The sequence below is a fragment of the Sciurus vulgaris genome (assembly GCF_902686455.1).
Source record: "Sciurus vulgaris genome assembly, chromosome: 18".
NCBI lineage: Eukaryota > Metazoa > Chordata > Mammalia > Rodentia > Sciuridae > Sciurus > Sciurus vulgaris.
In genome coordinates, this window is record NC_136479.1 from 17,990,480 (window position 1) to 18,015,422 (window position 24,943).

Sequence of the window (24,943 nt, forward strand, 5' to 3'; positions counted from 1 at the left end):
AGGCTGAGGCAGGAGGATCGAAAGTTTGAGGCCAGCCTCACCCACTTAGAAAGATCCTATCACGAAATAAAAAATAAAAAGGTCTGGGGGTGCGGCTCAGTGGTTAAGCACCCCAGGGTTCAATTCCTGGTACCTGCCCGTCCCCCCAAAAAAGTAGCATCTGACTCTTCTAAACATGGCCCCTGTGTGACAACTACCCCAGCAAGCTGGTCCCCTAGAGAAGCCTGTGTTGGCTGGTCCCCGGGCAGCTGGTGGCCGCGGGTGAGTGGAGCTGCAGGTCTGTGTTCTAAGGCTGGGACTGACCCTGACCTTTTCTCTCAGGGCACCACGGTGTGAAGGGTCCTGAGCCCCGTCCTCAGGCACGATCCAGACAGCAGCTTCTCCTGAGCCCCCAGCATGACCGAGCCAAGGCCCAGTTCTTTTCTCTGGTTTAGTAGCCTCTAAATGCTCTGTGTGTGTGTGGGCTGCCACAGCCGCGCGGTATGCACGCGCATGTCCCTGTGTTCCCACGGACTCCCCGGCCCATATGTGGCCGGGGCTCTCTGAAGGCTGGCAAATTCTCCCAGGACTCCCCTCCCCCTCCTCCTACTCCTCCCCCTCCCCCTCTTTCCCCTCCTCCCCTTCCCCCTCCTCCCCACCTCCTCCCCCTCCTCCCCTCCCCCTCCCCCTCCCCCCCCTTCCCTCCACTGCCCTCTCTCCTTCCAGGAGACCCAGGTAGGCCATGGGAGGAGGGAAGGGAGCACACGGTGAGCAAGATCCCAGTCCCCAAGTTCACAAGGCTGTGGGTCCCTTGGGCCACTGCCCAAGGACGCTGTGGGTTCCTGCAGGATATTTCTACTTTCCACCTGGATTCTTAGGGAAGCTCCTGGAACACAGAAGGCCTTGCCCAGCCTGCTACCCGCCCCGTCTCAGCTCCCCCAGCCCCTCAGCCCCTCTCAGAACTAGTTCTTTAGTTCTCCAAGTGTTCGCTGGCCGCTTACCCAGGGCCAGGCCACGCTGCATCCTGCTTTGCGTCTTTCACCAGGATCTCGCCATCTCTGGGTCTCACCCAGACATTTGGAAGAAAAGGTTTCCCCTCATTCCCGGGAAGGGTCATTTGGACTCCTCGGTTGTCCTTCCTCAGCAGAGTCGCCCGCCGCCTCTCTTCTTCCTGGTCTGACCGCCATGGGCACCGCCAGCAGTGTCACCTGCTTGACTGATAACGTTTACTGAGCACCTACTCTGTGCCGGGATTTCCAGCCCCACCGTGCTCCAGCCCACAGTCCCTCTGTTCCGCCTCCTGTCGCCTGATTGTGTGGGTCTCCTGGAAGGCAGGAAAGTGACAGAGAGTGGAAGGGGGTGGTGGCAGAGGAGGGGGGGAGGGGAGAGGGAGGGGGAGGAGGAGGAGGAGGGGGAGGGGGAGGAGGAGGAGCGTCCTCGGGGAATTTGCCAGGTTTCAGAATGAAGCCCCACATGTCTGTGGGGGGTTTGTGGGAACACGGGGACATCTATATCTACACCGCGAGGGCTGCGGCAGCCCACCCGTGTCCTCCACAGACATCGTCTCGCTTAATCCTGCCACAGACTCCGGGGTTTGTGCTATTATCTCCTTACAGAGGAGGAAACTGAGGTTCGGGAGTGTAAGGAATTTGCCCAAGGTCACACGGCCTGGGAGCCGGCCCCGGAGCAGCTGTGAAGTCCCCGCCACTCGGAGGGTCTCCGTGCACGCTGGGCCTTACCCACCCTGCGGGACGCGGAGTGCAGGCTCAGCCTTCCTTTCTGGCCTCCTCTTCCCTGATGGCCTGGGCCGGGCCGGCCCCTGGGACAGGCTCAGACTCTGCCTTGCCTTCGAGCTCCTCCCAGATGCCTAGCCTTCTGGAAGCTTCCTGGCCTCCTCTGAAGTGAGGTTTCCCTTGTGAGTCTGAGACCAGGCTCCCACGGGGAGGCCCGGGCCGCTCCGCAGCGCCGCTCCCAGACTGACCAGTGTGGCTTCCCGGTGCTCCGGCACCTCGCAGCTCTCCTATCGGCCACTGAGGAGTCCCTGAGGCGCCACCCCACCTCCCAGTCCCTGAGCCCCCTGCTCCAACCCTGGCGGTGTCCTCTCAGCCCTTGGTTCCCGGAGCGAGTGACCCGGGGTCCCGATAGGGCATCCCCGTGTGGAGTAGCAACAAGCAGACCTGGTTGGACTCCCAAAGGAGCAGCATATTTATAATGGAATTTTGTTCAAATTCCAGCTCAGAGGCTCAGTCCATGACCTGTAGTGTCCTCACTAGCAAAAATATTTTTTCAAATGCACCAGGAGATAATGTCATAGGGGAAACATCAAATACGGTACCTGGGACTGTGATATCAGCCTCCTGCCTCCTAGGGACCCCCCAAGGATAAAGGGGTCCCCGAGGGGAGCCACCAGCTTGCCTAACAACATCACTATTGCCAGCATAGCCTAGGTCTCAGGGACGCTTCCTTTATAGTATCTCACTTAACCGGTTGTCCAATTTTCCTGTAGAGGAAATCAAATTTAGAGATGTTGAGAAACTCCAGGCAGGTCACAGAGGTCAGAAGAACAGGTTTGAACTTGAGGTCGATTGATTGATTCCTGAGCCTAACTGTTTAACCACTGAACTATCCTGCCAGGCCATTCTGAGGCCATGTGACGACATCAAAGCGTGACTGAGAAACTGTCCAGGGGGAGGAGTGAGGTGGATAGAAAGAAGGGGGTGACATGCTCTTCTGCCCACTCCAGAGGCCACAGGAAGAAAGTGACAGGTGAGGGCCACAGCCCTTGAGAGAATGCCTCTCCTCCTCTCTTCTCAGGCCTGGCAGTAGCTCTGGCAAAACATGGTCTGGAGAAAACGCAGCCTTGTTTTGGCATCCTGAGTGTTTGCCCGTTTGGAAGCCTAGAGGTGTGGCACCTCCCACAGTGTCCTTAGTGGTGGCATCTGTGTGTACATAGCATCTGTGTACCTGTTTTCTGTCGCTATAATAGAATACCTGAGGCTGGGTGCTTTATAAAGTAATGAGGTGTATTTAGGTCACAGTTTGGGAGGCTGAAAGTCCAAGATTGGACGGCCACATCTGTTGGGCCTCTGGGCCAACTTGGCTGCGTCATGACATGGCAAAATGGGAAGAGAAACGGCCGTGAGCAGAAGAGGCCAAGCACCTGGGGTGAGCTCGCTTTGTACCCAGCTCTCTCCGTGAAAGCACCATTGATCCCTTCCAAGGGTAGCACCCCGGTGACCTAATCACCTCCCACTGGTACTTAGAGGAACCTCCCTCAAGGAGGTCCTGGTGCCGCTGATTGGAAGTGGGCTGTGGCGTGGTGTGCAGAATAGCAAGACCCCACACCCCCAGCATGAGAGATTGTTAGAAATGCAGATTCTTGGGCCCTGCCCCAGAGCTGCTGAACCAGACGCTCTGGAGAAGCGGCAGGTGTCTCTGTTTCACAAAGCCCTGCAGGGGACCCTGCCATCCTGAAGGAGGGCTCGCGAGGTGGGGAATTCCAGCCCCAGGGCCTTTGCACAGGTTGGTTTCCCTGTCGGGCTGCTCTTAGCATGGCCGCTGGTGCTCAGCACGGGTCTCGGCGCAGATGTCTCTAGTGTAAGAGGCTCCCCTGGCCTGCCGCTGTCACGGGCCCTCTTGGCACTTTCTTTTCCTCCCTCGTAGCACCTGTCTCATGCAGCAATGGGCTTCCTCCCTCTCTTCTCATTTGTATTCACAAAGGCAGGGATTTTGCCGGTCTAAGGTCTCCGCACCCGTAGAACCCAACAAGGTGCTTACTCATAGCAAGTACTGGAAACTTCTTTTTGGAGTGAATATATGGACCAACACCAGCTTCCTGCCTGGAAGCCACCTCCGAGACCCTACCGCCTGCCCAAATCGGCTCTCTGCTCCTTGGTTACACCACGGTGCCTCCAAGGATAAACATCCCAGTGACACTGGCCCTAAGGGCCTCACAGCTCAGGAGGAAACTCCCTGTCACAGGTGGCCCTGAAACTTCCTTTCACATGGTGGCTATTACCGCTGCCACTTGAGGCATGGACCATCCATGTCCCCACCCCAGATTGAAGGGACAGGGTGGGTACCTGGGCAGGCTACCCAACAGCCCCACCAGGAGGGGGCTTCTCCACCAGGCTCCCGCCCTCGCTGAGATGTGGCCTCCAGACACAGCATTCAATCCCCTCTCTCCCCACGGCCAGAAAGCTATTTCCTGCTCGATTCACGGCATCTAGCTGGAATTTAATAACATCATTTTGTTTTCATTGTATTTATTTTTACAGTAGCCTTCTATTTATGGCCAGAGGTACTAGCTTTCCATTTACAGTTGAGCTATAAAGTTTCCGTCGAAAATAAGTTTAAGTTAAAAAAGAAACTGAGTTGCCTTAAAGATAAAACGGAAGATGGATCCTAAAATATGTGATATAGATATATGGAAAAAGAAATAGGACCAGGAAAGGCTGGACCCCTCCAGTACAGATCCACAGCCTCAGACTCCAGTCCAGCTCAGGGATTGGAGGGTTCAGGATTTGTAGGAAGAGATGGGGGGTCATTTGCCCTGGGTGACTAAACACTTCGGGGCAACACTCCATGATCAAATGCATCAACTTAGCAACAGTCCTAAGAGGTGAGATGAAGACAGACCAAGAAGATCAGGTCAGATTTCGCTGCCAAATCAACTCCAAGGCGTTTCCATATATATAGATAGATTTTTTTTAATAATTTTGGATAAGGGGCTGTGGACCTCAGGGATTGTGCATGTTAGTTTTTCATCACTGCGACCAGCATGCCTGACAAAACCAACTTGGAGGAGGAAAGGTTTCTTTGGGCTCACAGTTTCGGAGGATTAGTCCGTGGTGGGCCAACTCCATTGCTCCAGGTCCAAGGTGGGGCAGGGCATCATGGCGGAGGGACGTGGCCGAGGACAGTGGGGCTCTTGGCGACAGTTAGGAAGCAGAGAGAGCGGCAGGATGTGAATCCTTCCAGGACCAGCCTCCACAGTCAGCCTCCGCGGCCAGCCTCCACCAGCCTCGCCCCTCCTGCCATTCAAGCTGAGACGGACTGATGAGGTCCCAGCTCTCACAACCCGGTCATGTCACCTCTGCATGTTCCTGCATTGACACAGGAGTTTAGGGGACACCTTAGACCTAAAGCATGATGCTAAGGCTCACCTCCTGACAGAAATCCCAGCCGGGAGTTGATCAGGACTTCCTGACTGCCCCCTTCACCCACGGGATTTAAAACACCCTCACGCCAGCCCTAAGAGTAACGTCCTGTGAGCGTAGCCATCTTCCAGATGCAGCAGCCGAAACCCCTACCAGTTAAGTTGCTGGTCAGGGTTCACCGTTGGCACCTGGTGGGATGGACTGGAGGCCAGACAGGCTGGAGGAGGGGAGCAGAGACTCACCCCCGACTCAGACCTCACCACACCCATCCCGGCCCCATGGCCGGCCCTGGATTAAACACTGACAGCGCTAACCCTTCATTAGGCGACTCCAGGCAGCCAGTGAGACAGCTGTGGAAGCACGCTGGGGTCTTTAGCACCCCAGAGGAAACCCTGGTTACCCTCGGATCCCCAATGGGAACAATGGCTTTGTGGCTGCAATTTCTTTCTCCTTCCTTCCTTCCTTCCTTCCTTCCTTCCTTCCTTCCTTCCTTCCTTCTTTCCTTCCTCCCTTCCTCCCTCCCTCCCTCCCTCCCTCCCTTCCTTCCTTCCTTCCATTCTCTCTCTCTTTCTTTCTTTCTTTCTTTCTTTCCAGGGATTGAACCCAGGGTCACTTAACCACTGAGCCACATCCCTCACACTTTTTTATGTTTTTTTTTTTTTTTTTTAATTTTGAGACAGGGTCTCACTCAGTTGCTTAGGGCCTCGCTAAATTTCTGAAGCTGGCTTTGAACTTGCCATCCTCCTTCCTCAGCCTCCCAAGACACCGGGCTGCAGTTTCTTTGAGCTTCTAACCTGCTCCCACCTCACCCACCAATACACTCTGGACTGTCTCCTTTTTTCTTCTAGTTGCTGTTTTTTTATTGAACACACAAACCCAGTGCCAAACCACTCTCAGCTAAATATTTTCTTCTATCTCTGTTTTTGGAAGATTTAAAAATTGGAAATATACAAGAAAATGGAGCCTAAACAATCCATTTTTTTTTAAAAAAAATAGGGTGGAAGAAGCGAGAGTCACCCTGCCCCCTGCATTCTGCCACTTTAAGTTTATCCCCTCCCCAAATCACAGAGGTAACATTTCGAAAGTAACTCTCAGTCTTTTCCTATGTGTATTGAGACTTTTCTATGTCCAGATCTATATCCATGATCGTTGTGTCCATATCTAAATCAGTATCTACCTGTTAAACTGTCGGTTCACCAAAAAATGACCTATAGATGGTTGCTTAGGTGGTGCACTGTTCAACTCCTGAGGCTATCATTCACATGAACTGCCTTATAATCCACTCATAGGTAGTTTTTCCCTGACAAAAATGAAATAAAGTCTTTCAATATTGAACTGCTACTCTTAAGACATATATCCATTGGGGACATTTTTCCTGACCAGACATAGGGTCAGAGTTTCATGTTCCTCTGTAATAGCTATCTGTCAGTCCATAGTAGGGATGCATCTCAATCTCGGTGGATCTCACCCTTCCTAAGGAGGCTTATCTAAGATGTCTCCACCTTACACTGTCCTTTAATATTTGTAGCAGCTTTCTAAGGATGACATCATTATATCCACTTTAAGCTAAAGAATTGGGTGCCTAGAGAGGTGGAAAAACTCTTCAAGGATGCCCAGCTACACAGGGTAGTCCTGCAAGGCGCCCCAGCTCAGCCTGACCTCCTGTTTATGTAAAGCATGTGATACTGAGGTTGGATCTGTCACTCTCAATAAACCCAGAGCACCATCCTCACAATACACAGCCTCTCCCTGGAAGAGCAAGAATTTTCTTCAGCACCTACTATGTGGCCAGCACCTTAGTCGATGCCTTCCGTTCATTTTCAAATTGAATTCTCGAAGTGACAAATGATAACAAGAAAGCTTATTAGAAGCACCAGCATCTCTGCTTACAGAAAACCGAAGTTCAGGAAAGATAAATAGCTCACTGTCACGTGGAAGTAGCAGCGGTGGGGTCTGAACCCACACCTCGCATGGATGCAGACCTCGGCCCCAAACCCAGCTGCGTGTGAACATGGCTTTATTTTTCTCTAACTGCACAGCTTTCCTGTCTCGTTTCCTGGTGCAAACTATTCACTCTGGTCACACGGGCTGAAAACCCAGATGTCCTTGGTACCTCTGTTGACCCCGCGCCTCACACTTGACACGCCCCATCTTGTTCGCTCTGCCTTCAAATCACAGCAGCCTCTTGACACCCGCAGAGCACGGGCCCCAGCGTCCCCTACAGCCAAATCCAAGGACGGGCAAGTCCCTTATATAAAATGGCCTGGTATTTGCATCTAACCTACTCAATCTTCTCACAGACTCCAGAGCATCTCCTGATTACTTGTAATGCCTCCTACAATGTAAATGTTATGTAAATAGTCGTTACCCTATTGTTTAGGGAACAATGACAAAAAAATCCAGCCTGTTTATGTTCATTACAGATGCGATTTTTCCCCCTAATATTTTCAGTCCACAGTTGGTTCCATCTGCAGATGCAGAAGCGACAGACGCCAGGTTGACCTAAAATCTTAGCTGAACACAGAGATGCCCATTTTGTCCCAACTGTCATCCCCCATTGCCCCCACCTGACGGCTGTGACCCCAGGGTCCCCCGATGGCACACGGCCCCCTGCCCCCCACCACCAGATGGTGCTCCACCCCATGCCCGGCTTAACCTCCAGCTCCAAGCCCCAGCGGCCTTGGGATAGACCTCAGCGCCCCGACCTTCAGGGTGTGCAGGTCTCCCTCCCAGGTCCAGAGTCCAGGGGAAGCCAGGTGGGCAGGGTCAGATCACAGAGGACCTTGGAGGCCAGGTTAAGGACTCTGTCATTGTCCAGTGGGGAGCCACCTTGTTTGAGATTCCCTCAGGGGACACACGCACAAGAGCCAGACACTCGGGAAGTACTTACGAAGCACCTACTCTGTGCCAGGATTCACCAGATGCTGAGACCTGTGGTGTGTTCGAGAGGAGACGAGAAGAGAGCAGCAACAGTAAACAGGAAGGAGATCCTTCACGCGCTCACATGCAAACTCGGCTCTAGCAAAGAAGCCACTGGAGGTGTTCCAGGGAGGCCTGGACCTCAGTACTCCCTGAGGGGCCAGGAGAGAACGTCATGGCCTCTGTTTCCCAAAACACACTGGCCATCCCCTCTGACAAGGCCAGGCACCCGCCTCCACCTGCGCACGCGTGCACACATGCACACACGCACTCCTCTTTTTGGACACACCCTGCTCAGACACACCCTGCCACACCCCCACTGACGCTGGGGGCTCAAGGGGTAGGGAAATAGAACCATCTGGAGGAGGGGACCCCATCTTTCTTCTGCCCCAGGCCCTGAGTCCAGCCAGGTGACTTGGAAGATGCTCAGATCCATGCAGGTCAGAGGGGGGCAAGCCAACTCGTCACCTCCCTGCGTTAAATCCCAGTGTGGTTTTTGCTCCAAACGCCAGAACTATTCCTGGATGTCAGGTGCGGTTAATGGTTGCCGTGGCAACCACCCATGCTTAATGAATAGAAGCGAGTAAAAGACGGCCAGATAAATGTCAGGGCCCCTGATGGATTTGCTTGCGAGCAAATCTGGTAGCGCCGGGCAGAGCTGACCAGCGAAGGTTGAAATGAGCATTGCAGAGCAGCTGGGGACAGATCCCAGAGGCTCCCTCCTGTCCTCAGTCGGTCGTAATCAGAATGGTTTGAACATCAAGCAAGTGTGCCTCTTTCTAGCCACTGTCAAAGGTGGGCTCCTATTTTGAGGGTTTCGTTCTGGAAATTATTTATGGAAATTGAAGGGGACAGAAATCCAAGCACGGGTCTCTCGGGAATTAAGAGACACCACTCGAAATGAATAGATAAATAAATAATGCTCTAGGCATGGTGGCGTACACCTCTAATCCCAGAGACTTGGGAGGCTGAGGCAGGAGGATCAAGCTCAAGGCCAGCCTCAGCAACTTAGTGAGATCCTGTCTCAAAATAAAACATAAAAATTGCTACAGATGTAACTCGGTGGGAGAGCATCCCTGGGTTCTATCTCCAGGACCAAAATCAAACCAACCAAAACTCTTCTGGATATTTTTTTTTTAATGAAGAAAGCGCCAAATTAGGGTTCGAAAATATTACTTTTGACTCTAAACCTGCGAGCTAGTGTGTCATTGTGCCATTTACATGCTAACTACAGAAGGTGGAAAACAAACAGCAGGTCTGATCAGGAGCCCCAGGTTAAAAGCTGCACACAGAATGTCCCTGGGGGGGGGGGGGGTTCTCTGTGACCACTTGAGGAGTTTTGCCTGGGAAGGATGTCAGAATCGGTTGGCGCCTGTAAAGTGGAGACCAGGTCCACGTGGGCCAGCTCTGCAGGATCAGGGACTCTGCTGCTCTCCTGCTGGAAGACCTCCTACGAACTCTCTTGATCCATTTGGTGCTGCCGTAACCGAATATCTGAGACGGGGTGATTTATTAAGAAGAGAGATCTATTTCTTACCATTGTGGAGGCTGGCAAGTCCAAGATCAGGGACCAGGGCCTTAAAGTTCACCTCTTAAAGACCCCACCTCTCAACAATGTCACACTAGGGATCCGGTGTCTATCACAGGTACTTTGGAGTACGCGTTCAAACCATAGCACAGATCTTAAATGGCCTCCATCCACCCCAAAACCCTCTGAAACCTCCAAACCCACCTTGCGCATCCCAGCCCAGGTCTCAGAGGCTGGTAGGGACCTGTCCTTTGCAGAAGTGATGGTCCTCTGTGAGTGCCTCTGGTGACAGAGACTGGAGCCCCTTCTGGATGTCGGAGCGTGCCTCTCAGACGCTGGCGTGCATCAGAATCCTGGCCGAGCCGGTCACATCGCAGGTTCTCAGGGCCTCCAGTTCAGCACCTTGGAGGCCCAGGACAGCCTCACGCACGCACGTGAGTCCACAGCACGGCTCCTCCCCCCAGAGCCCCGGCCACACCCGGCACCCCTGCAGTCTGCGGGGGGAGGGGTGCTCCGCCCAGGCAGGATCAAGAAGACTTCGGGACTCCAAGCAACCCATTGACCTCCGTTGTCGGACCATCGACCTCCAACATTAAAATAGTAATACCGGGCTGTTCAATAAGAAGATCGCTTCCGATATTCTCCGTGGCATTTTAATGCTGTTTTGTAAATGTCAAACGCCAAATAACTTCCAGTTCTCGCTTTCTCTCTTTCCAAACCCCTGCTTGGCTGGTACCCCAAACCCATGAGGAGGCTGCCTTGTTGGTTCATCCTACTTCAGTGCTGTGGAGTTTGGGGTACCGTACTGGGGGCTGGCCTGCAAAGGTAGACTGGAGCAGGCCCTGCCCTGGACTAGGAAGGGTCGCCCTCTTGGTGTGTGCCCCAGGACTGAGCAGACCCTGGACTCTGGCTAGGTTGGCGTTTCCGTTGGATCCTCAATGAACCAAATAATTAAGGACAACCGAAAATATTTTACTCCAGTCCCGCCCCCCCAAGCGCCCTGCACCCATGATTAAACAAAGCCCTCCACACCAGGATCTTTGGACATCCGTCAGGACTCTTAACGGTGGGCAGAGAAGGCAAGTGACGCCAACAGCCCACCCCGCCTCTCTGGGTTCCCCAGGCATGAGCGCTCTGGAGACCCGGCCTCTCTCCCTGGGTGGCTGTGGCTGGCCTCCAACCTGATCGCAGCCCCATCCCCAAAGTCAATGGCGCCTTCAAAGGGCTCAAGATCATGCTCAGTGACTCCTCTCAGATGCACTTCCATTCCTGTGCCTCCTTAGCATCCAAAGAGATCTTCTAGAACTCAGAAGCAGATTGCTCTGCTCGTAGGCAGAAAGCTTCTAAAAGCAGGAACCCCGCTCACGCCCAGCTCCCGACCCTGGCTGTAAGGAGCGCCAGGATCTGTGTCCACCCCTCAGGGGACCTGGTCTCACTCTGTACACCTGCCTTGTTCCCGAGACACCGTTAGTTACCCTTCCCAGAGGCCTTTGCACTGGTGCTTCCCTGTCTGCAAGGTTCTTCTCCCAGATCTTCCCACGAATGGCTTCCTCTTGTCATTCAAGTTACCCTTCCCTGTCCCCCCAATCTCCCGGGGTCCTCCCCCACCCACCCCACCCACCCCAGCCGCTCTCTCCCCAGGGCTTATTATTTCCATGGGACTTATCACTATCTGAAATGATCGTTTTCTTTTTGCTGGTGCCTCTGATTCATCTGTTTATTTGTTTACTCTGGGGGGTTCCACCCTGCAGTACAACAGCCTGAACACTCACAACCTAGATCGTTTTGCGCACTGATGAATTCCTACTGCTCAGAACCGCACTTCTCGGGACAGAGGCACCTCCATCCACATCAGTGGAACCCAGGAGTGGTTGACGGTGCGCACCGACCAACGGCTGTCCTGTTACTTCCGAAGAAGTGGCTTATTTCTCATTAACTCACTCTTCTGGGTCTCTCATTAGAAGCGATAGCTCATAATTGCTGTACCCCAAATGCTGCCACTTGCTCAGAGAGACCGAGTGGAGTTCAGGGTCCTCATTAGCCATGAATTCATTATCCAGATCCAGAGCGAGGCAGAGGCAGATCAACTGTCTCCATACGGATGTGGACACGAATAACCCGGCCACTTATCAAATCAGTCTCCACTCAACGGCCGACGTGTCAACGTGTGGCAACACGAAGCCAACAGAAGACTCATGTGATGGGCCAACCGCGGACAAGGGAGAACCTGCCTGCGGGACACCAGCCCACAATGGAAGGAGAGTGTATTGACAAGGACAATGACATGATAGACACATCCAGTGATTTGAATATCAAAGGATTAGCCGAAGCCCTTGGGAAAACCCATGATGTGCTCAAACATCTTTTTTGCTGTTGTTGTAAAAAGACCCACTTTATGATCCTTCTGTGAAAAATCAAACTTTATGATCCTGTCAGGGAGGTGAAGAATTGCATATTGGGACTCTCAGGCAAAATTATCCCAAAAAATGATGCCTCCCCCCACCACAAAAATCAACATGACTTTTTTTTTTTTTTTTCCTGGCATTGAACTCAGGGACACTTGGCTACTGAGTCACATGCCCAGCCCTTTTTAGTTTTTATTTTGAAACAGGGGTCTCACTGAGTTGCTTAGGGCCTCGCCAAGTTGCTGAGGCTGGCTTTGAACTCGCGATCCTCCTGCCTCAGCCTCCCGAGTTGTTGGGATTACAGGCGTGGGCCACCACTCCAGGCTGACTTACATTTTTGTTCACCTAGAGCACAGTTAGAAAAGATGAGACCAAATAAACATATTTTCCTCAATCATAATTTTGCATTCACGATTAGGTTGGAAGCACATCTTTTTGCTTCATTGTCTGCTATGAAATCGCAGCCCCTTGTTTCAAGGAGGCTTGTGAAGATTGTGATTCTCAACCTGAGTCGCACAGTTAAAATCACCCAGGGGGCTTTGAAAATGTCTCGTGCCCCAAATCTCTGGGGATTGAACCCGAACCTCAGTAGTTTTTCTGGGCTCCTTTCCTCCTCAAGGCCAGTGCATTGTGAGCCATAATCAATAATCACTGTTTCAGGGCATCCGTATCCTCAGATAGCAGAGTCTCCTGTAACACCAGGAACCCGAACATTCTTACAGTCAAGGGTTGCTTTTGCTTCCTTAGCCCAAGTACTCCAGAAGCGTAAACAAACTTGATATTTGCTCTTCTGTCTAATATCCCAAGGCAAATCCATTACAATAAGAATCCAACAAAAGACTTACATTGCTGGACCCAGGTCCTGCGTTCTAACCGGCCTCGGTTTTGAGCTCAGAGCCGGGCTTTGGGGTCTGGAATCTGGTTACACTGGCTGGACTCGAGGCTGAGGTGGATACCAACCTCCAGGCACTGGGTTGGCCTTGTTTCTGAGACAGACTCAGTTCTGGGCAGGGCAGCTGAGCAGGGAGGGCTGTTTCCCTCATACGAGCACAGGGCGACTGTCCCTTTGTTGGATCACATGAACACATAGCCACCAAAGCTACCTCGGGACCATCAGTGTGGGCTGTGCACAGTCCACCTTGTGGGCTGCAGAGATGGCTGTGGGTGATCCCTCCTGGAAGTCCATTCAGAGGCCTTGCTGATACCTTCTTCCACGGGACAAGGCACATCCTGGGAAAACCAGCTCCGGCCCCCACTCAAGAGCCCCCTTCAGGACTCAAGAAAAGCAAAGCTGAGCCTGGGACGACTGTCCACTTCTCCAGACCTCTCTGCTCCAGGCCTGGTATTTCTTGACTCGAGGCCCAAAGTGCTAGATGTAGAGCTGTTTTCCAAAGACCCAGAAAAACGCTAACTGGTCCTTGGCAGAACTTGGCATAGCAGGTGATCTAGATCCATTCCCTCTGGGGGCGATGGCTCCTCAGCTTCCCTGCCTGAATTAGCCTGGCTTGGGCACATACACACACATGTGCCCAACAACGCTGGTCTGCACGTGCGTCCGTGCGTCTCTGTGTGGGCGGGAGAAAGACCAAGGTCTCCAGACTCCCCCTGATTTCCTCTCATTCCAGACCCAAAATAGAGATGATAAGAACAGGACTAGCCGTCCGCTGTCATTGGCGTCTCAGTGCCCGGCATCTTGTTAGTACCCTCAAGAGAAATTTTGCTAAGAGCTCTGGTGCTAGAATTGGACTTTGCTTTGAAGCCTCAGTTTCCCCACCCCTAAATGTGTTTAGGGCATTACATACACTTCCATCATACTGACCATGATCTCAGCACCACTTTAGAGAACTCGACAAATACTGACTTCCCCACTCCTCAGAAAAACCCAAAGAGGTAGATACTATTATTACCCTCAACTTACAGAGGAGGAAACGGGAATGTAAATAACCTGCAGCTAATGTGTGGCAGTCAGGATTCAAACCCAGTCATCCTAACCCACAATCCCCTCTCACCACCCTAAGATGGACAGAAGGGCCCGCTTTGTGGACCCTTTTGAGGACTGTCCAAAGAGCCCCTCGCCCAGTGTCTGATAGAGGACATCTAAATGAGCAGTGGATCCTATAATGGGATTTCTTCTGAAACTCCCAACAACCAGGAGATTTCAACACTTTCAAAATGAGGGTATCCAGACTCGGGAATAAATAACTTGCCTAAGGTATCTTAGCCAGTTTGAGCTGCTATAACAAAATACCATAGACTGGGTGGCTTATAAACCATAGAAATTTATTTTCTAGAGTTCCAGAAGCAAGAAGTCCAAGGGTGCCCCATGATCGAGTTCTGGGGAGGAAATTATTCCAGATTTCCTACTGCTGTCTTCTCCTGGTATCTTCATTTGTGGGGGAGGATAGAGAGCTCTCTGGGGTCCCTTTTATAAGGGCACTAATCCCTTTCAGGAGGACTCCACCCTCATGACCTACTGGCCTCTCATAGGCCCCGCCCCTTTCCGCCATCTTATTGGAGAGGAGTATCTCACCCTAAGAGTTTTAGGGAGACACAAACATTCAATCTGCTGCACAAGGTCATCCAACTAGTAAGTTAGCAAGCGATGGACTGGGATTCAAAGTCGAGCCTGGGAGAGCTCGCCCCTCCCCCTCTGTAGGTCTAATGCGCCCCTGGGCAGAAGAGAAACACCTCTCAGACTGCAGGGATCTGACACGTGTCCAAAACCTCCCAACCACGCAGCCTTACCTCCTCTTCGTGATTGCTGATGACCATCTCTCAGGGCCAGGTTGGGGCCCCTGCTGCTGGAATCTTACAGGAAGCATTCACAACCGTTGGGCCCAAGTCACCTGAAGCATCACTTCCTGGCGATGGTCTGCAAGAGCTTTAAGAGTTCAAAACACAAAGATCTTGTTTTCCAGACTCCTTCCCCACCTTGCTTGTTGGGAAGCCACCCTGGACTGTGGGTCCCTCAGATGGTCCCAAACCTGGTTGCTTCCACCTAAGGGAGAATTGGGGCTGATCTTGCTCCATGTACACAACCACCTCCAGAACGTTCCAGAGGTCCAGTGCTGAAGGGACAGGTCAAAGGGCAAGGGGAACTGCCACCATAGCCCCCTCCTCCTCTCTGGCCTTCCTTCTGCTCCCACCCTTGAGTCTGAGCACTTGAAGTTCCCTGGAGCTGAGAAGCTCTTCGCCTGGCTCTTCACGTACCTGGCTCTTCCTTCGTTTTCTGGTCTGAGATCGAATGTGCCCAATCCTACCCAAAGTGGCCCATCACCTGCCCCCACCCAGGGCAGAGTCACCTCACATTACCCCATTTGGTTTCCTTCCAAGCACAATCATCTTGCTCATTACTTTATGGTTCTAGAGTCTCTCTCTAGCATGACCATGAGCTCTGAGGACCAGAATCTTCTGTCCTGGCCACCAGTGAATCCCTAGGCTTCGAAACCAATCTTCACAGTTCACTTCTCTTGCACCTCCCCTATCCCCGGTTCCCAGCTCCCTTTCACCTGTCCCCACTGGGTCTGTCCCTCGGGCCAGCTGCCACTCATCTTCCAACACCCTGGGCTACTTGGTTCCCAGATGAGTATTTTCTCTTGCTCAGATTCTCTTAGCACCACACCTGCTGCATGGAGAAGCACACCTCCCTTCCTCTGATCACCTCTAATTAACCCTCAAGTCTCGGCCGAGACATGATTTCATTCAACCTTCCATTAACAAAAAATCATTCTACTGATTTATCAGGCGAGAGGATTTGGGGTTGGGGGAAGGTGTGTGTTTTACTTTGAATCCTTTTTACACTGCTTGAATTTTTTCTGCACATGTGGTTCTTTCAATTTAACAAGGATTATCTGAATACAGGAAAATGAACTGCTTCTTGTTTTCTTTATAATATCTCTCTGCACTGAAAAAGGTCCTGATAAATGTTATTCTTTAATGCCAGTACCACAATGTCTTCATTATTCCAGCTAGGTTGTAGGACTTAATATCCTACAAGAAACCACTTTACTAAGCCCTTTTCATTCATTCTAATATACATTTTTTTTGTACCAAATGGCTTTCAAGCTTCCTGAATAGACTAATTCTATCACCTGGAAAAAAGGGTCCCCCTATTCTTTTTTCTGTTGCTTCTAACACAATTCTTGGGCAAACTAGAACTTGTAGAATTGTAGAGTAAATAATGGAGATGATGATGTGCATTATCTAATTCTTAATTTTAACAAGAATATCTCAAAGTTTTGGGCTTTTGGGAGCGCTGGTTCAAGGGTGCACCCTTGCTTTTGTGAAGGGAGTTTTCTTCCATTGTCGGAGCTGGAGATGAACGGTTGGTAGAGTCCTCTCTGTCCGGGATGAAACTCCAGTCAAGCCAGTCTCTGTCATTTTACCTCGGCAGCTCAGGAAATTTCTGCCGGCTCTGTCTTCCTTTCTCAAACTCTTCCCAAGGTGCTGGTTCTCACAGCCAGTTCTCACACCTGCCCAGTGCTGGGCCTCGGTCACCTCTCTCCTGCAGCCACTGGTTCTGTCCCCTGATCACACCCCTCCGGTCCTCCTCCTGGTTTGCTTTGCCCTGGTTTCTGCTTTTCTCTGCCCCCAGGGCCTGAGCTTCAAGCTCTGCTAGGGCGGCGTTGATCTCTGCATTCTGACCTGGTCCTTGCAGTCTGTAGGTTTTCAACGTCTCTCTTGATTTCATTCTCGGCCATTGGTGGGCAAGTCCAGCCCCATCGTATTTTCTAGGATTTACCGATATGGGGAAATACTCCTAAGAAAATGTAAGTGAGAAAACAGCATGAACTCAATCTTGTTAAGTCATTTTTGTGTGAAAGCATAGGGAAGGGGGAGAAAAAAAAAGGAAATATAAAAAACGCTAAGCAGTGGTTATTTCTGGGAGCTAGCAATATGCTACGATAGGAATGGCCAAGTTCACTTTATGACGAGTGGATGACTCGGGGTGCCAGCAGCTTCGCTTTCGGTGTGGAATCTTCCTTGAGGAAATTCCTGTTTCCCTTTCCTTTTATATTGCTTTCTAAAATCTCACCATGTCGCCCATGTGTCTCTTCTGGTCCTAAAATACCTACCCAAACCAACGATAGTAATAGCTATAATTTATTGAGATCTTACTATGTGCCAGGAACTGTAAAAAGTGCTTTACATCATTGCCTGATTAAAAGATTTATGTGCAAAGTACTGAGAACAGGGACTGCCACTGTCACCACTATTACTGCCTCCATTAATTCTCATGACAACTCCGAGAAGTTACTATTATTATCTCCCTTTGGTAGAAGACGAAACTGAGGTTAGGAGAGAGGTAATTCACCGCAGGTACCACAGTGAGGAAGTGGCTGAGTCAGGATTCACACTGAGGTGTGACTCCAAAGACTGGGGTCTTACCACACACATTTTGGCTCAGGGGTTACAAACTGCAGTATCTCCAGGAACAGCTAATCACCATAAGTTGGGACTTCGGCCAATTGGAGGGCTCATACCCAGGTTGAGGAGGGACTGTTGATGTTCCCCTAAAAGGGTGTTGTCACATGGAAATGTGGGACAGAGCTCCTCATTTTTAAAGAGAAACTACAAATCAGGCTTTTAAATGAGATACCTTAAATTTTAAATGGTAGCAACACATTTAATTTAAGAAAAAAAGATATCAAAATATGCAATAAAATTTCGCAGGTAAGAAAAGCCCAGAACTATTTATTGAGTAAACAAAAGCACAAAACCAGTCTGCAACCTGATTTCCTAAAAACCCACCACTATCTGCTTTAAAGGAACCAGACTGGATTATTTCCTCCATCCTAGAAAGGCCCAAACCCCTCTTCATCTTTCACTTTTGCCTTCACAACACAGAAATCATCAGACCAGTGTTCAGCAAGGTGTTTCTGAACAGGCCATAGAGTAAATATTTTCAGCTTTGCTGTCTGCCAGACCCAACTCCGCCACGGTAGCATGAAAGTCACCATTGCAACTGTGGAAACAAATGGGCATGGTGGTGTCAATAAAACTTTATTGGCACCTAAATTTGAATTTCACACTTTTCATGTCATAAAATAATATTCTTCTTTTGATTTTTTTACCCCTAATCATCTCAGTACACAAACACCATTCTTAGCTCATGGGCTGAACAAAAACAGGTGGGGGGCCGCTTTAGCCCATTGCAAACTGGTGACTCTGACTTCGAGAGCCACTGGTGTATTTGCTGGTTCTAAGTCCTAGTCCTGAGCCACCTGGAGTCTTCTTGAGTAAGCCCATTTCACAAGCAGATGCAGGCAAGTGCGGAGCTCCTAATTCCCACAGTGATTCTGGCTGGGCTATCATAGGAGGGTCCACATTCCATTTTGACCAGAACCTTCTCTTCCGAGGAAATCTTTTGTGGAACGTGAAAAACAGCTAACCATGGTGAGCCCTGCCCACTGGTCCCTGGAATACATCATAGAAAAACTGCAGTTGGTGGGAAGATCACTGGTCCAGCTCAATGCCACTTCAATAGCATGGGATGGACCATGAAACGATCACTAAGCCGCCTGGCAAGGGACTTGTTTGCAACTCAAAAGCCATTGACAGGAGTGCCAGTCACCATCATGCTTAGGAACCTTGACCTTGGAGTCGGTCGGACCTGCACTTGAGTGAAGCATTTATCAGCTATGTCCCTGTTAAGCCTCAGTTTCCTCACCCATAAAATGCTTTGACTAGCAGCTGGGTAAAAGGACAATATATGTTACTTATGATGATTTATTATCCAGGCCACGGAAGGGACTTAAAAGCAGACAGAAATACAGACAGGAAACTCTGAAATCAGAACAAGAAAAATGAAGGCCTTTTTTCAATACCAGGGAAGATGATATGGGTGATATTTGTCTTTCTTCTGAGAACTTTCTTGAGTCTTCTCTCCTGGATCCCTTCCTTGGTTTAAAGTCTATTCTTTGCCTGGGGAGCAGAGAATCAGAACCCAGAGATGTTCTACATATTATTATTAATCTCACATTGTAATTATTTGAAATGTCCCTGGGGGAGCCTACTAATGGTAGAGGTTAAATGGATAGTACTGTTATCATTATAAGATAATCATAGACATAATGGTAGTACACATCAGAGTAATGGTGAAATCACAGGCTTTGGAGCCTGAATTCAAATATCAATTCTGCCACTCACCGGCTGTGAGACCTTCGTCCTCTCTGTGGTCCTACTGCCTCATCATAAATGTCAACATTGATAGCCCTTCCCTCCTGGGTGCAGAGGGGCGAGAGTCAGTGAGATAAGGAATATAGGGTTTCATCCAAGTGCCTGGCCCATTGGAAGGACTTAACAAGTGGCAGTTATTATTATAACGTGCCTACCGCTTTGCAAAAAAAAAAAAAATCTTCTGTTCATGTATGACTTTTTTTTTTTTTTTTTTAAATTCTCACAATGACTGCTCTGAAACACAAGCCTGGCTCTGTCTGCTTCTCAACCTCTGTTTCTCACAACACAACACTCTTTCTCACCCCCCTGCTGTCTTTTCAGACAGGGAAGAGGAGAAGAATGCATAATTTCATGCTGTGCTGTGGCCAGATGAGACATCCTGGATATGGTTTGTCATTTATAAGAACTGACAGAGCCATTAACTGCCCCAGAGATTGGCTAATTGGCTAGTTAATAAACACCCACAATGATTATCAAACACACACAATGAGTTAAGTCAAGTCTACGCGGAAGAAAGGGAAGAGAGTCAAATGCTGACAGCTTCTTTGAGATGCTTCCTTGGCAGTGCTGTGGTTCCTGAAGGGGTGAGCCACACAGCAAGGGACAGTGAGCTGTGATCCTGGGGAGCTGATATGGACTGTCACAACTATAGCACAGAGGAGCCAACAGAGTGTGGTGACTTCCTATGGACAGATAGGAGTGTTGTCTGAGAGAGTAGAATGTTCCAGAACGCCTGGATCAAGATCTTGTTTGGGATTCTGGCTCTGCTTCTTACTTACCTGAGTGGTTTCAAGCAAAATTCTTAAAGGCTGATTTCCTCATCTATAAAATGGGAAGATAAATTAACAACGTACGTTAAGTCCCACCTCCTTTTCCCTTTCACTCATGGGGAGGGGTGAGACAAGACAGTGTCATGATGCGTGCTTATGCTTCCTGGTCCTCTGCCCTTCCAAGTGGATGCCAACATCTCACGATATTAAGAAAAAGAGTATTTTAGTCTTTTATATTTTAATTTAATTAATTGTTTGCCTCCAGGGGTGTGTTAGCTTTATGCCACTGTGACAAAATACCTGAGATAAGTAAATCTTTAATAAGGAAGGGTTTATTTTGGCTCACTGTTTCAGAGGTATCAGTCCATGGTTGGTTGGCTCCATTATTTTTTGGCCTGTGGCAAGGCAGAACAACATGGCGGGACGTGCAATAGAGCAAACCTGCCCACCTTGTGGTTTTCCAGGAAGCAGAGAGAGAGGGGAAGTGTGCAGGATCCCAAAGATCCCTTCAAGGGCCTCGTTCTCTCAATGACCTAACTTCCTTCCACCTCCCACCATGCCACTGACTGGGGACCAAGTCCCCAGCACACGGGCCTTTGGGGAACATTCAAGATGGAAACCATAGCAAGTAGTCTCCTTTTTGTGCCCTATATAAAGATGCTATGGAGCCTGCCTGTGCACTGCTTCCCAACAACCAGGGGAAGGGTCTGCACCATGAGGTTAAGGACCCAGGCTGGGCCCCAGAGAAACTGCCCTCTCCCCTTGCCTTCTCAGAACCATATTCGTTTTCACAGGGGCTTTCCGAGGAGTGTGCAAGAAAATCGATCACTTCCCTGAAGATGCAGACTACGAACAGGATACAGCAGAGTATCTCCTACGTAAGTTTCCCCTTTTGCTGGCTTTCCCTTGGAGGTTGGGGGGAATGGAAGGGTCCCCTGCCATCCACCGATTGCTTCTGAGTTTGAGGGTCTGCCATATCCACATCTGTGTACAAAGGAGCAGCTTCAGGTGCCACGAGACAGAGACCTTGACAGGGTTCTGATACCTAAGTCACTTTAATTTTAATGAACTAAAAACAAGGGTGGAAGAGTAGCTTAGCCAAAATGGAAAGGTCCTTTTTAGTCTGCTTAGGAGAAAATCTAAGAGATTTTCTTCAACTCAAATACAAGTTTTCCCCTTCCCCAGAGGGTTGATTTGAGGTGCTAATGGGCGAGGTGCTAATGGGCCAGGTGCTAATGGGTGAGGTGCTAATGGGCAAGGTCCCCAGAGGCAAGTCCTGGAAGGTTAAACACAAACCAAAGTTCACTTTCCCTTGACTTCCCTTCAGTTTCAATCCTACTGAGACAGACCAGTGTCTCCATAGGATTTTTCCAAGGTCAGTAACCTGGAGCTGATATGGACTGTCACAACTATAGCACAGAGGAACCAAAGAGTGTGGTGACGTCAAGCAAGGGCTCTGGAATCTGACAGATCTGGGCTGTGACCCTAGTTTGACTCCTGCTAGCTAGGTTCAACCTGGGGCAAGTTCTTTTACCTCTTGATCTCTTAACATTCTTCATCTTTTCTGAAATGGAGATTATAATGCCATCTATCTGACAGGGTCATGAAAATTAACTAAGCTAATGCATATTACACTTAGCTCCAGGCCCAGCATGTTATCGTGAGGCAGTCTTGTTTTTTGCCTGGGATTATAATGGCAAAGTTCAGCTGCAGAACGAGATATTGTTTGTCATTTATAATAACTGACAGAGCCATTGACTGCCCTAGAGATTGGTTAATTGGATAGTTAACAAACACCCACAATGATTATCAAACACACACAATGAGTTTAGTCAAGTTTATGCTGAAGAAAAGAATGGAAGTAAAATTGGTCCAGGCACAGAGGGAACTTGGTTTGGGATTTAAATGTAATTTCTTCAAGAATGTGTGTTGAGATCATTCAAAAGGAAATTTCAAGGCATTGACTAATTTGCTATTCAGGAGTGTTAGACTTAAGGTGATTTTTAAAAGCTGATTATAAATTAAAATTCCAAGAAATTGTCCTATTCAGCTTATGTTTGTAACTCACACCTCAAGTGTTTTGGGGCTAGGGATGTAGCCCAGAGGTACATACAGCATGTGCTTAGTATGCATGAGGCCCTGGGTTCAATCCCCAGCACCAAAGAGGAAGGAAGAAAAAACCTTATAATTAAAATCATTTCATCTTTCATCACACCGACTAGTCTGCCTATGGCCCTGAGCCTAGACGGTATGAACCTTTAATAACACAACAATAGATGTGGTGGGAAAAGAACATTCATTGCTAGGCTAACACATAACATGCCATAATCTTTAGTTTTTCTTCATCCACTGAAATTTACCCAAACCCCTCCTAGCAGCAGCTCAAAAAGATTTAGTGTAGAAAGTAAAAACCACATTTGGAGATGCAGCTTATCCAAAGCTTAGGATATGACATTAAGGAGAAAATCCAAGGAATTTTCTTCAACTCAAATGCATGCTTTCACCTTCCCCCAAGGGTAGAACTTGGACCTCCTCAAAAGAGAATGGCTTTGAAGTCATTACCAGTGGGATTTCAGAGTGCCCATAGTTTATCCTTGTTTTTCTTACTTGGATGAAACAGTTTGATGTTTGCTCTGTTGGAGACTAAACAGAACCGTGACTATTATCCACAACTTGAAAAATCGATTTTAAGTTTTTTGGAGCAATCAATTACTTTTCCATCAAAATATTTTTCTCCCCTCTGGGAAGGTGGGGTCCTCTGTTCTTTTATCTCCCCTCCACCCACCCCATAGCTCACTTAAGCTTCACCAATCTCCGGAGCATCTGGCTAAGTTTAAGGAAGGACCTTAAAGAGCCCACAGGTCAGGAATTTCGGAATCCCTGACCCACCCACTTAAGGCTGGGGTCATGGTCCTGCAGGGATCTCCTTGCCATTGAAGAGTTTATGCCGCCAATCCTGTCATGCTCTTGATGGGACTGGACTTCTGCATATGGTTTTTCTTCTATTCCCCCTTTTTCATGTGCACTTTGGGGTAGACAGCAGCTTAAACCCATATATCTCAGTCTGTTTTATGTAACAGAATTCCTGAGGCTAGGTAATTTATAAGGAAAAAAAGTTTGTTTGGCTCACAGTTCTGGAGACTGGAAAGTCCAAGAGCATGGTGCCGGTGTCTGCTCAGCATCTGGTGAGGGCCTCCTGGCTGCATCATAACATGGAGGAGGATATCACATGGTGAGATAGAGCAAGCATGCCAGGTGGGGTCCCACTTCCTCATCTCCTAAGGCCACCAATGCCATCAGGGGGCTCCGCCCTCATGATGTCCTCTAACCCTACATACCTCCTAAATGTCCCACCTTCAAATACCATTAAAATGCAGATTTGGGGATTCTGTTTCCAGCGCATACATTTTTGGGGGGTTACATTCAAACCAGAGCATCATAGAGGAAAGTTTAATGGACTCCCCATAACATAGCACTGGACTCAGCAAAGTCCTCCTCAGACTCTGATTGGAATGACCCTGAAAGAAGCTTACCTCCCCACCCTGGAGGCACGACCTTAGCTCCAGACAGTGTGGTAATCAGCTCTTCATCCCTGTGACCAAAATACCTGACATGAGCAACGTAAGGAGAGAGAATTATTTTGGTTCATGATTTCAGAGAAGTCGGTCCATGGTCAGCTGGCTCCAAGGCAGAAACGTGGTGGTGGAAGTGTCTGATAGGGAAAGCTGCCTAGCTCAAGGCACCTGGGGAGCAGGGAGTGAGAGAAGGGACTGGGGAGAAGGCAAATGCTTCCAAAGCACACGCTCAGGGACCTACTTCCTCCAGCGACAACCCACCTCCCAGTAGTCCATGCAGCTAGGCATGGATTAATCCATCAAGCCACTGATGAGGCCAGAGTCCTCATGGTCCAACCAGTGCACACCTCTGTCCTTGCTGAACGGGGAGCAAAGCCTTCAACCCATGAGCTTTCAGGGGACACTACAGATCAAATCAGGACAGAGACCCTGGGAAGGAGAAACAGGGAAGAAAGACCATAAAACATTTTTGTTCTGAAGCCACCATGTGTCCCCTGGGCTAAAACACACAGGATGAACTCCAACCCACTCAGAGAAAATGACAGCAGGAAAAAACCCTGCCTTACAGACACCCAGAGCCAGAGTCTACCGAATCCGTTCATGTCTTGTTTTGGGGGCAGAGTGAGGTCTGACGGCCATTGGGTTATCAAATGGTTACTTTACCACTTTGGAAACAGCCACGTTTTCCTATCACATAACCACACGTTGCAAATATACACTGTCATAAGCAACATGATTCAATAGCTTCAAATGTTCAGATCATTTCCTTTGGGCACATTTCAAAGATTAATCATTTTTTTTTGAAAAAGAAAATTTAAAGGATTCTCTCTTTAATCAAATAAACTCATCCCATGCAATATTCAAGCAATTCCTGTCAATACACAAAGCCAATGTTCACTTTAAAGGTTAGTTCACAAGTTCCAAATGGGTGCTTGAAACCACTGCACGGGGCAGATCCCACCCCCTAATATTTGTGGGGTTCCAGGCCAACAGCCCAAGTGGAAACCCACAGGTCAGACATGTAAATTTAAAAAAATTCTCAATGAGTTGCTCCCACGTTTGAATTCATTAGAAATAAGCTACACCCACACTCAGGACCTCGGAGCTCATTCCTCTGAGAGAACGCCATCTTCCTGGGGGCTAAGGAACATCAAGGTGAGCCTGCTTCCTATAAATGTCAGGGAGAAGGGAAATTCCCCTTCTGCTCTCTGAAGGTTCATGGAAATAACTGACTGCAGTTTTTCATTGCTGTGACCAAAATACTTGATAAGAACAACTTAGCAGAAGAACAGTTTATTTGGGATCATGATTTCAGAGACCCATGGTCGGCTGACTCCATTGCTCTGGGTCCAAGGGAAGGCAGAGCATCATGGCGGAAGGGTGTGGTACAGGAAGCTTCTCAGCTCCTGGCAGCCAGAAAGCAGAGAGT

The 24,943-nt window shown here is 49.4% G+C and overlaps 1 protein-coding gene across 1 annotated transcript in view; it reads left to right on the forward strand.

Moving 5' to 3' along the window:
* CACNG3 (calcium voltage-gated channel auxiliary subunit gamma 3) overlaps positions 1-24,943 on the forward strand; it is a 77,569-nt gene that overhangs the window by 44,145 nt on the left and 8,481 nt on the right. The window contains exon 2 of the mRNA XM_079121137.1: positions 20,734-20,817. Within this exon, the coding sequence (XP_078977263.1) occupies positions 20,734-20,817 (84 nt within the window). The remainder of the gene's footprint in view (positions 1-20,733; positions 20,818-24,943) is intronic.